This window comes from Myotis davidii, unplaced genomic scaffold, assembly GCF_000327345.1.
Source record: "Myotis davidii unplaced genomic scaffold, ASM32734v1 scaffold108, whole genome shotgun sequence".
Classification (NCBI taxonomy): domain Eukaryota; kingdom Metazoa; phylum Chordata; class Mammalia; order Chiroptera; family Vespertilionidae; genus Myotis; species Myotis davidii.
Window position 1 is genome coordinate 983,612 of NW_006299260.1, and position 12,546 is coordinate 996,157.

The following is a 12,546-nucleotide window of genomic DNA, read 5'->3' on the forward strand; positions in this document are numbered from 1 at the left end:
GGTGTACCAACAGGAAGAATAGAATTCTCTATTTGGGGTCAACATTTTGCTTATTTAGGGATCAAAAGTCAGCATTCTCTATCATCGTATAGACCACAAGTGTTCTTCTATAAAAACCAACCCCAGCTGACTGGCTATGCAGAGTCAAGCAGCAGACTAGATCTGGCCTACCCGGTATAGCTGCTGTAAATGGGTGGGGATCAACAGAGGTTTAGATTATTAGGAAAAACTTCTTAGTATATTAGAATGGATTTTCATAGTTCTTAAATTAATGTGGTGTTATTTAAAATTAGTAATTGATCATAAGTTCAGGTATTTCACATATTTTAAGATTACATTTTCTGTAAGTAGAGGCTCTGATTTCTTTTTTTAACTGTGCTAAAATATTACAGTGAGGAGAATAAGGTAATGAGTGGGGATAGCTAAAACTGACTTGGCTTATTAAGATCCTAATTTACTATATCTTCTAGAATCTATTGTATTGGAATGACAGAGAGTAACTGATGCCATGTAAAATGAATCAAACCACTAAACTTTATTTTTCCATTTACCAGCAAAGTATCTCTGTGGAGGAAAGTCAAGTAATTTATTTATTCTAAATTAGATATTGGGGCCATTTTAGATTTATTTAACAGGACAATTTCAATTAATATAATGCAGACAAAAAAGAAACTAGTTTATCCATAGATAGGTAAGCTCCAATTCCTGGAAGCATTAAATGTCATTTAAAGGTTTTGGGTTTGAGAGTTGGGGGGGCCAAGGCGATGGAGGAATTGAACAAAAAAGAAAAAAATGAGAAAAAGCTCATGGATTTGGACAACAGTGTGGTTATTGCAGGGGTGGGGATTTGGGGGGAGGTGGAGGAGGGTATAAGGGGTATAAATGGTGATGGATGGAGACTTGACTTGGGGTGGTGAACTCACAATTCAGTATACAGAAGATGTGTTGTGGAGTTGTGCACCTGAAACCTGTATACTTTTGTTAACCAGCATCACCCCAATAAAATCAACAAAAAAGAAAAAAAAAAGCATCTCACATTTAACATGTCCTGACTCTTCTCTTCCTCTTCTACATCACATCTCAGCCTAATCACAATCAGTTTCCAATCCTGTCAGTTCTACCATTTTAAAGTCTCCCAGATCTATGCCTTGTTCTGCCTGCTGTAGGGCTAGATTACAACCTCCTTTCCTTTCTTACCCCTTTCACAAAACAAACAAACAAACAAATAAAAACTTTTAGGATTGTTGGCTCTGGCTTCATTTAAGTAGAATAAACAAACCACCAGTGTGCATTAATTCAATTAGGCCACTTCCTTCAACTCATCAACCAAGTTCTTAAAGACTATGTGTTTCCAAGAATGTTCAGAATGGATTCTTTGTTTTGTTAAACCAATGCTCATGCTTATCTCAAGCATCTGCAAGTTCATATTTGCACCATTTACAAGTCACTTTCCAAGCTGTCAGTCTTTCCTGTGGGGCAGAACTGCTCTCCAAGTTTGTCTCCATTTAGACAGTGACAACTACCTTTACATAGTCAGCCCTATCAGCAAGGGTTGGAATTCCTAACATATGGAATACAGCACATACTGGGAGTACAGTTTGAATAGTATTTACATGGCAGAACAGCCTTTACCAATTAGTTCACTCCATTGTAACTGTGCAAATTTTTTTTGTGGTAAGCAAATCCACATATTAATATCTTTAAACTCCTTCCTGGTCTACTTTCTGAATACACTCTGCCTATCCTCCTCTTGGGTCTTCTGACATGTAGGAACCAAAATTAAATTCCCTTGTTTTGAACTGAACTAAGGGCCTCCTTTTGTTATTGTGGTCCTTTTTTTTTCTTTTTCTGTGGTTAAAGTAAAAAATATTTTGTATCCATGTATCTTATTTTTACACTGGGGAATGCCAGTGCTTACGGACACTTCTGTTTATCTCTCTTTTCATCTGAACTCCATGTTTACATTCTGTATTCAAGTTCTCATTTATCTATAACTACACTTCCCATTTTCACATACCGAATCAACAGTCCAAACAATCAACCTTTTCCAGTAAAATTTTCAACTCTAAAGCTGTAATTTTTTGCAGTTTAATCATGAAACGACCACTACCTACTCCTACCCCAGTATCTGTCCTTTTAAAGTAATGAACAATTCGTTGCTAGCTGATAAGATATAAACTTCTGGACTCTATTGCTATATATTTCTAAAAGTTTTACAATTGTATTTCATTCATTATTCATTCTTGCCACAATTTCATTGGAAAAGGTTGTATAATAAATTCAAAGTTGTATCTTTCCCTTAATTTGTTTAAATAGTTACATTTTAGCTTTTCAAAATTCTTGGATTTATTAAAGCTAAAACTGAGACAAATAATAATATTAAATATCAGCCAGTTTTGACTTGTCTGCCTGCAGGAGAGGTAACCAGGTTTTACTAGAATGTCAAGCAGTTTTGTATTTTCTTTTTAATTAAATATAGTCAATGATTTGCAAAGAGAACAAAACATGGCCAACTGAATATTTCACTTGTGAGTTAATAGGTCTTTCTATTTTTCAACTCTTTCAAGATTATGATTAAGAAATGGGTGATTAAAGGTTGTGAAGTTCACAGATGTAATTTTTCCTTTGCCTTAATCACAGGCATGATGGTCACTATTTCTTATATTTCAGAGACCATTTTAAATGTAAATAGTTCTTTATAAATATGAACTCACAGCATTCATTAGAAGAATGTATGATATAAATACCATTCTTTCACTAGCAGAAGAATGTGAAGGCTTAGGAAAGTTGATAAAGCCATTCAGGATGTCATAGCAGCAATGTAAAGACTACCTTTCAAATCCCTGAAGTTCATATAACTGAGTTTTATTCAGCCATATACATACAAAAAGAAATATAGTCTTTGCTTTGAAAGGGAAAATATGTCTGGATTTTCCCTAACTCCATAGTCTCAATTTATTACCTTCTTTCTTGGTGGCTTCTGTCTTACATTTTCTGGGTAAATTATAGCAGTTCTAGATAGGACTACTAAAACAACATATCCTTTATATTCATATATATATATAATATGTATGATTCTAGAATGCTAACTGAATCAATGATACTGAATTAATAGCTTTGAACTGCTAGCATGCCCCTACCATTGAAGATTTGGTTAAAAACTGTGAATTTCCTAAGGAATTAAAAAAATATATATTGATTTATTTGGAGGGGTGTGGAGAGAAAGGAGAGAAACATCAATTTATTGTTCTATTTCTTGTATGCACCCTGACTGGGGATGGAACTGCAAACTTGGTGTTTCGGGACCACACTCCAACTGAGGTACTGGGCCAGGGTGAGCTTCCTAAGTGATTTTTAAAGGACCATGAGCACCAAATTAATGATTTAATAAAATGATATTTTTAAAGATATAAAAACTACTATAAATAAAAGCATTCTAAATATAACTAGGAATGTGACTGCTTCCTAACACCAGCAAAGAAAATATCCATGCAGCCCTGGCTGGTTTGGCTCAGTGGATAGAGTGTCTGCCTGCTGACTAAGGGGTCCCAGGTTCAATTTCAGCCAAGGGCACATTCCTGGGTTGTGGGCTCAATCCCCAGTAGGGGCGTGCAGGAAGCAGCCAATCAATGATTCTCTCTCATTGATGTTTCTATCTCTCTCTCCCTCTCCCTTCCTTTCTGAAATCGATAAAAATATATTTTAAAAAAAGAAAATATCCATGAACATTCTAAAACTACACATAAATTTAAAATAGATGTTATATGAATTTCATAAGACATGTGATATAACACTTCTGCAGTCTCAGAACTAGTTGAAACACACTGTGTGCTTTGAAAACATCGCGGCATCTTGCTAATTTGTGCATGCTTTCTCCTTCCCACCTTCCTGCTTCTTTCAAGAAACTGTTCTGGTTTATTAGTTGAAAGAATCTGACACTTTATGACACGAGGCACCAGGCTCAGATGCAGAGTCACCACAGCTTTATGGAAATAGGAGCTGAAAGTGGACAAGACATGCTAACAGTATGTCCTCAACTTTGTCCATAGGTTCTACAACTTTAAGCAAAATGACATACAATGAAACCAATTTTATTACAGGCTAATACCTATTTATATTTAACCTACTTATATTTAAAAAGAGTTAAGTTCCTATGGCATCTCATCAATATTTTTAGTAACAAAACAGCATAAAATGAAATGACACTATTCAAGGACCTGCTAGATAACACTTCTTCGTGGATGCACCTGGCACCACTTCTGATGTGGTAGCTATTCCTAGAGGTATCTGTGTGCTTCCTTAGGGGGTCTAGGATAGGTGAACACTATGAGAGTTCTCCACAGAGGAGTGGAGGTAACACACCCATTAGAGATTCTGACGGAGAAAAGCCCTGGCTCACACGCTGTGAGGCTTCTGAGAAACAGTGGTATTCACCCAGTCTTCTAATCCAACTCATCGAATTACCAGCATTACTGTCCAGTTTGAGTGTTTCTGTTTCCTTTTCTTTAATATGTGTCAAACCTCAGTCTTGCCGGAATTAGAGGTATGAGTGCCCAGGGCACAAAGCATTCCCTTTCTTTCCTCTCATGCTTCCAACATTTACTCCCTAATTGAGCAATCCATCGAATCTAGAACCATGCCATTAGAAGCACCAATAGTTTAAATCCGGAAGGAATACTAAAGACCACATGGTCCAGTTGTTCCAATATCGTGAATGAGAAAACCAGTGATGTGGTTTGCTCAAGGTTACACCAAAAATTTAAACAGAAATACGAGACACCGAGACTCTCGAACACCTGCTAGTTCTTTCATCAATGAGTCCAGTCAAAGCACATAAACTATTTTTCCTGGCCCAGAGTCACCATGACTCTGCCTGCACATCTGGATCAGGTGCACTGGTCCTTAGGCTCAATTAAGAGATCTCTGGGTAAAGGTATGGCTCATTCTGTCTCATTCCAATGAATCCAGTGTCATTCTGATGAAAGAAACTTTCCCTGAGCAACTGTCACAACCAAATAGCAAATGTCAATTGCCATGAGTAAACCTTCTTTCCTCTCCTTCCGGTTTTTATTCTTAGGGCTAGAAAACAGACAAGACACCCCCCTGCCACTCTCAAACACCCCATGGATGGGCAAAGTGAGAACAGGCCTGTAAAAGCACTTTGCAAAATACTGTGTGCTCCCATGACTAGGTGTAGAGTCTCCAAAATCTTAGTTCGCTTTTGGATGAGCTGGGTTTTCTCCAGACTTATTTTAGTCCTCTCCCTAAACAATTAATTTGGGTCTTCAGTGTTCACTTTAGGCACTGCAACTTTGCATTTTCTTGTTTGAATTAGAGTGATGTAGAAACCTCAATCTGATTAAGATGGTAATCAGCCCAAACACTATAAATATGTGTTGTTTCCCAGAGCAGGTCTATAAATGGCTCCCGAGGCAGACACAAAATAGCATAGTGAGGAGGGAACAGCATGGGGAGGGGAGGGCAGCAAGGATGACCCAGAGGCTCAATTCCAGTCCCAACTCTGCTGACACAGTTTGAGAGTTTAGACAAGTCTATTCAGAGCTTCAGTTTCTCTGTCTTTGAAAAAAGGGGTCTAATTGCGGTAGCCAAAATGGGGCCAATACTCAATATGTGGCCAGTGCAACTTAAGTTCACTTAACTTCAGTTTTTTAAATTTAAAAATCAGTAATTGGTTCAGTGACTAGAAAACTTTTAAGTATGTTTGGAAAAGCTAGGTATGTGAACCTGTATTTTCATGAAAATCTAAATATGGACTAAATATTTCTGATGAAAACTTAATGTCTGAACTAGAATGTGCTGTAGGTGGGTTCTGAATAATATAAAACAATGTAAAACATTCCATTAATAATTTTATAAGGTAAAATGATATTTTGGAATACATGAAATTTATTATTATAGTTATGCCTTTCCCTTGTAACTTTTTTTTTAATGTAATGACTGGACGTTTTAAGATTACATATGTGGCTTCTATTATATTTCTTTCAGACAGTAATGGGATAGATGTTCTGAGCAGTGCCTTAGTATAATCACTTAGTTATTAAGATAGATCCCATAGATTAAATACACATAAGAGCCATTTAAAAATACTGTTTAATGTTGCATTTTATCCATTTAACTAACATTTATACTTAATCATTTAAAAAATACTTACTATATGAGAAGTAGAGGTAGATAATGACAGTGTCTACTTGGCTGACTTTTATTTCTATAGTAAGTACTCCAAATCTGAGGGTCAACCCTCAGGATCCGTACTTAAAATTAGTGAACTTGCTCTGTGGCCACAGCTGATTGGACAGTGGTGGACCCTGACCTTGATGGGCCAATCAGAAAGTCCCTTCCCCAAACTAATAGTGGTGATAGGAACTGATAACCAGTCTTTGCAGGGCCGAAACTGTAACATGACAATTTGGGAGCGCTGGGGAAATTACAATCTACCAGATGACCGGGACAGAGGAGACAAATTCTGTCAGACAGAACAGAATGAGATAGAGATACAGAAATGGAGAAAGGAAAATCCAGTTGTTGTGTCTTATTTTTTCACAACAATACTTTGAGGCAAATATATAACACATGCAATTTTAAACAGCTGGGTAAGCAATATATGATCAGGTTCCCCAAATGAAGATCTTTCTGGACAAATTCTATAGAAATTCAGAGAAACCATGTTAGTATTATGTAGCAGCACCAAGCAAAAGCACAGAGTAGGTGTGATATCCAAATGATACAGGGAAGAGAGAGCATGATATGAAGTAGGAAATGGCCTGGTGAGAGGGCCTGGTGAGGAAGAAGGATCTTAGGCTGACCTTGGAGGAAATAACCATTAAGATGCTTTTAGCCCCAGGATAACTGCATGATTCTGTGGGGAGAATTTGAATGGGTAGACAGGAGGGAGAAAGGCATCCCTGCCAAAGGGAAGTAGCACTAAACAGTCTTGGAGTTTAGAATAAGCACAGCAGTTTTGAAGGCAGGGACTCATCTGGCTGGGGTGGCGAGTTTGCGTTGGGTAATATGGGTATTGAGGGGAGGTGGTTAGGGTGGGGCGAGATTGTGGAGAGTCCGGAGCAAGCATTAGATTCAGGAATTTGGCTTTCAGCCTTCAGTCCTTGGGAACAATGAGAAAGTTCTTGAATATGGAAATGACTCAATAATAAGTAGTATAATAGAAGACGCAAGGAAACCATGGTTCCTCAAAATTTGCATAATACAACTCTCACACTGAAGATCTTTTACAAAATGAACACCTACCTAAAAAAAGACAAGAGTAACATTGCGGAGCAGATATTATGTGATGCTATAGGCATTCACCTCACCTCATCATATTAATCGTGTGGATTCTATTCAGGTCAAATTTGTACCTCAGGGAAATTACAAGTGATTACACGTTGGGGAACTTTCCTCCTTCCTTTCGTCTTCACTTTCTTTCAGCAGATATTTATTAAGTGCCTATCACCCATTAGGCAATGGGGATATTAAAAAGCAAACATACAATTTCTGCCCTCATGAAGTTTACAAGTGGACAAGTATCGATAAAATAATTTCACAAGAAAATGAAAAACTGCTACCCTGAGGCGTGCTGGGAAAAAACTTTCTAATAGGAGGATTTGGTGTCATCAAAGAGAGGGAAGGCTTCCACAAAGAAGTGAAATTGACGCTGAAAGCGTCAGCAGTTACCTAAACAAGAGGACAGACCAGATTCCAGGTACAGAGAAAGCCATGCGCAGAAGGGCCTCCCAGCGGGGACCGTATGCGGATGAGGGCCTGAGCAGGATATGGAAAGGTGCCAGATCAAACAGCTCGGGAGGCCTTGTTTAAGGAGCTCCTCTTCCTGTTTCCCAAGAGCAATTAAGAGCCATTCAAAGTACATGAAGGAGGAGTTAAATGATCACTTGAAATCTCTCTTTTTTAATCAGAACCAACGAAAAAAAATTGAAACCTTCATAGATGAATTCTGAAATGGCCAGGGAGACTGGAGGAGCCCAGAAGCAGCCAAAGAAGGGGAGACTGGTCCAGAAGTGAAGTCATGCATACCTGAGCAAGGGTGTTGCAGAGGGAAGATGGCTGGGAGGCATATGGTTAGAGTAACGTTCTATATTGCCAATGACTTGCTCAACCCTGCTTAATTTAACTTAATTAAAAATTGACGTGATAGTAAAGCCTAGTTCAGGTAAGAATCATCTATAGCTGCTAAACTTACAGGAGGAACTTGGATGAGGAATTGGACATCGTCTGAAAGTGTCTCCCCAAAGATTGCTTAGTAGTCGCTAATGAGTAAATACACAGAAACAGTGGAACACCTGCACCAGGTGAGTGATCACACAACGAGCGCCAGGAAGGGGAGATGGACAATCTAGAGGTGATAACCTGAGGCATCATCACTTATGTCATATAGAGGCTGGACATGCCTAATCTGAATATAGTGGGGCCTTGACTTACCAGTGTCCCTACTAACGAGTTTTTTGAGATACCAGCTGTCTCTTGGAGGATTTTTTGCATTGAGTTGACAAATTTGCGTTAACAAGCTCCTTAACGAGCTCGGTCTCAGAACGAATTAAACTCGTAAGTCAAGGCCCCACTGTATAGCCATTCAGAAACTGTACTACTGGGGAGGGCTGCATTACTGAAAACTTTCACTCTCATAAATACAAAGAAAGGCTAGGAGCTCTTAAAGGAGACTAACGAGACAGGATGTATTAGTTTCCATAAACTTAATGTGCTTGAAAAAATTTATTAGTTTGTAGTCCCTGAGGTCAGGAGTCCAAATAGGTCTTAGTAGGTGCAAATCAAGGTGTTCAATGGGGCTGTTTCTTTTAAAGGATCTACAGGAGAACCCCTTTCCAGTTTTAGAGGATGTCTGCATTCTTTGGCTTGTGGCTCCTTCCTCTATCTTCAATCTTCAAATCACTCTCTCTGGCTCTGATACTCCTGCCTCCTGCTTATAATGATGCAAGTCATTAGATTGGGCCTGCCTGGGTAATCCAGAATACTCTCCCCATCTCAAAATCCTTAACTTAGTTAAATCTGCAAATTCCTTTTGCCTTGTCAGGTAATACTAGATTCACAGCAGGAGACATGCCTGGGGAGCCATTATTCTGCCTATCACACTTGATATAAAAATGTAAATTATAATCCTAGATCGCTTCTTGTATTGGAGGAAAAGAAATGCCCCCCAAAAATGTTGTTAGAATTTAAATACAGCCAGTGGATTGAAGTATTCTACTTCCTAAACTTATTGAAGTTGGCAGCTTACAATGTTGTTATGTAAGAGAAAACCATTTACTTAGGAAATATACACTGAAGTATGTAGGAATAAACAGACATTATGTATACAACTTACTCAACAGGTTTAGAAAAATAATAAAACACACATGTGTGCAAAGAAAGCAAGCATTTAGGAAATCAAATAAGGCAAAATATGAAAAGTAGGTGAATCTGGATTAAAGAGTATATTGGTGTTCTTTGAGTAATAGTCTTATAAACTTTTCTGTAAATTTGAAGTTATTCCCAAATAAAAAGTTAAAAGAAAACTGATGAATTTACTTTTATTAAAAACAGATAAAGAATTTTTTACTCAAATACCACAAGCAACTCATAGTGTCTCTCACTTTACAAACGTGAAAGTGACGGAAGACATGTGGCACTGATTCAGTGACTTAATATTTGTTCTTTCTATAGTAACATTACTAGTAAATGGAAAGGCTTGGAAATGTTTAAGACTTTTAAGGTTAGGAACTTAAAGGAAATCGTAAGCCTGGAAATATTACAGCTTCAGGAAGCTTAAAATAGAATTGGTAATTATCCTTAGATTTAAATATCAACCTGTTGATCACACCCTGCTATTTGTGAGAGAGAACCTACTAGGTAATTTCCTAGGAAGGCCCTTAGAAAAGCAAGCTCTCCTTTTCAGGTGTATTTATCTGATTTTTAAAACAAAAGCTAATAATAATAATAACAACAACAATAATAATAATAATGTGTATTCTATTCTAGAGCTTTCTTCTGCCCAGTGCCGCAGGCAGAATTTTATTGCTTTGGCCCCAGAGAAGTTGTTGGTGCCCATTTTGATTCCCACTCCGCCCTTTATTGTTTAAACACAAAAGATAAGGCAGCTGGGACTCTGACCACTGACAAATAATCAGGGGCCTGTCCACTGGGAAACTCCTCTGATCTTGGCAGCAGCTACGGTTTCAAAAGGAAGGTAAAGAAAGCTGAAGACAGGTTTCTGCGCACTGTCCTATGTGTGGGCTTGTTTTCCTTGCCAACTGTGGTAGCCAAAAACAGAGTTACTCCCCAGCGATGCCAGGATGGAGTGCCAAGATCAAATAATAGTGGACTTTTCTCAATTACAGAAACAGAAAGAAAACATGTGGCAGAGAGCTGGCTTTATTTTTACAAGTTTGGCTCTTGCTGTCACCAGCCAGTACCAAAATGTGCGATTTAGTGTAATCTATGATTATACTGTACACAATAACCTATGCCGTTATTTTTGGTGTAACCTTGTTTTGCAAAGAGCCGCATGTCTTTGAGTGAGTTCGGCAATCAGAGGCCCAAAATGCTTCTCTAGCCCAGAGCAGGTGCGTCCTTCCCACTCAGATGCGTCACTTAGAACACTTTCCCTCACCAGTGTAATTACTGAGATAACCACATTCTGTAACCCAGGGGTAAGTCACATGACCCCAGGGTTTTTTTTAAAAAAAATATATTTTATTGATTTTTTTTACAGAGAGAAAGGGAGAAGAATAGAGAGTTAGAAACATTGATGAGAGAGAAACATGGATCAGGTGCCTCCTGCACACTCCCTATTGGGGATGTGCCCACAACCAAGGTACATGCCCTTGACCGGAAGCGAACCTGGGACCCTTCAGTCCGCAGGCCGACGCTCTATCCACTGAGCCAAACCAGTTAGGGCCACCCCAGGTTTTTTTTTAAGATGGGTCACTCTCTAGCTGCGCAACCCTGGGCAAAATACTTCCGGGTTGCAAACCACAGTGTGTCATTTGTAAAAGAGGAGTCACCTTAGCTATCCTGCTGTCCTCACAGGTTTTTCCGTAATCATCCAAGGAAACAAATATGTGAATTCATTTTGAAAAAGGCCAGATAATTTCTCCCCAGTTTTTGAACATAAGACTAAATCGACATGTGTTTGTTTCTTAAAGTGTCTGATGAAGTGCTGTTTCCATAGTTTTTCCTAAACAAATACTTGCTGCCTGAGTGACTGAATGATGGCATTAATTAACTTTCAGGATGCTGTGGTTTTACATTCCTATCTCTAGAGAACTCCCCCTAATTCAATAGGCCAGACTTTGACCTAGACTCAAGAATAACTGGTTCAGCATGAAGGTACAAAAGAGTTCTAAGGAACATTAGACAGTTCATGCTAAAAGGTTTACTAAGAAAAAGAAAAGTACCTTTGACCTTCTCTTGTAATGATAACCTTATAGTCTTTGAAACACATTTTAAGTACAAGCACTTAGCGATGTACTTAACACACTTAAACTTGTAATGATTTTGATGGACTCAAAGCCTCAGACAATTTTCACGAGGTGGATGTATAGTATTTGGTAATTTAAGGAAAGATGTCTACTTGCAGAGTAGAGTACCCCAAATGGTTTCAAATGAACTCAACACAATATGTTAGTTAGAATGAATTAACATGGAGCAGCACGTTATATCTCAAAGGCATGTTGCAATTATAAGCAACCTGCAAAGTGGAGTATGCAGTATAATGACATTAACATAAATATGAAAACATGCAAAAAACAATGTATTATGTACGGATGCAGAGTTTGCAGCAGTAAAACTATAAAAGCGCAAGGGCTACTGTGTGCTGTTGTGCTCGACACAATGCCAGGGAAGGCTAACCTCATGCCAAGTCCTAAAAAGATGCCTTGGAATAAAATATTCCAGTTCAGAATACTTGTTCATAAGAGACAAATTGTCCCTAAGCGACAAAGTGGGAACTAATGGAGATAGGAAAAGGGAACATAGGGGACTTAGTTATATGTATAATGCTTCAATATCAAAAAAATATTTGAAGCAAATATTGCACAGTGTAAAGTTTGACAAGCTATGTGATGGATACATGGGCATTACATTTCCTATGCTTGAAATCTTTATTCATATATGAATTCCTCAACTATTTCTTCCCAATGAAAAATAATTAAAATTTCTTGGTTGCAGTAACAAAGGAGTATTTATCATCATAACCTCATTATTTTTATTACAAGGTTCTAAGAATCTATTGTAAGATTCTAATAAATTCTGAGATAAAATATTTTGTGTTCTCAAATTAAATAGAAAAGAGACTTATATAGGACCTTTTCAAGTACAGAAAAAATTTACATAATTTTACACTGAAGCCTTTTTGGGGAGAGGCTAAAAAAAAAAGAGAAATTTGTGGCTAGTTCCAAATTTGCGGCTAGTTCCAAATTTGCGAGTAGAGGTTTAGGAAACAACTTGCAAACTTCTAAATGTCAGATAATTTTCCATCTCTTTTATCAGCTCCCATCTCTTTTATCAGCTACCAAA

The 12,546-nt window shown here is 37.9% G+C and overlaps 1 protein-coding gene across 1 annotated transcript in view; it reads right to left on the bottom strand.

Annotated features, from left to right (window-relative positions):
• The window catches only part of KITLG (KIT ligand), an 85,495-nt gene that overhangs the window by 21,716 nt on the left and 51,233 nt on the right, over positions 1-12,546 (bottom strand). Inside the window, exon 4 of the mRNA XM_015571144.1 lies at positions 1,224-1,248. Coding sequence (XP_015426630.1) covers positions 1,224-1,248 — 25 coding nt within the window. The remainder of the gene's footprint in view (positions 1-1,223; positions 1,249-12,546) is intronic.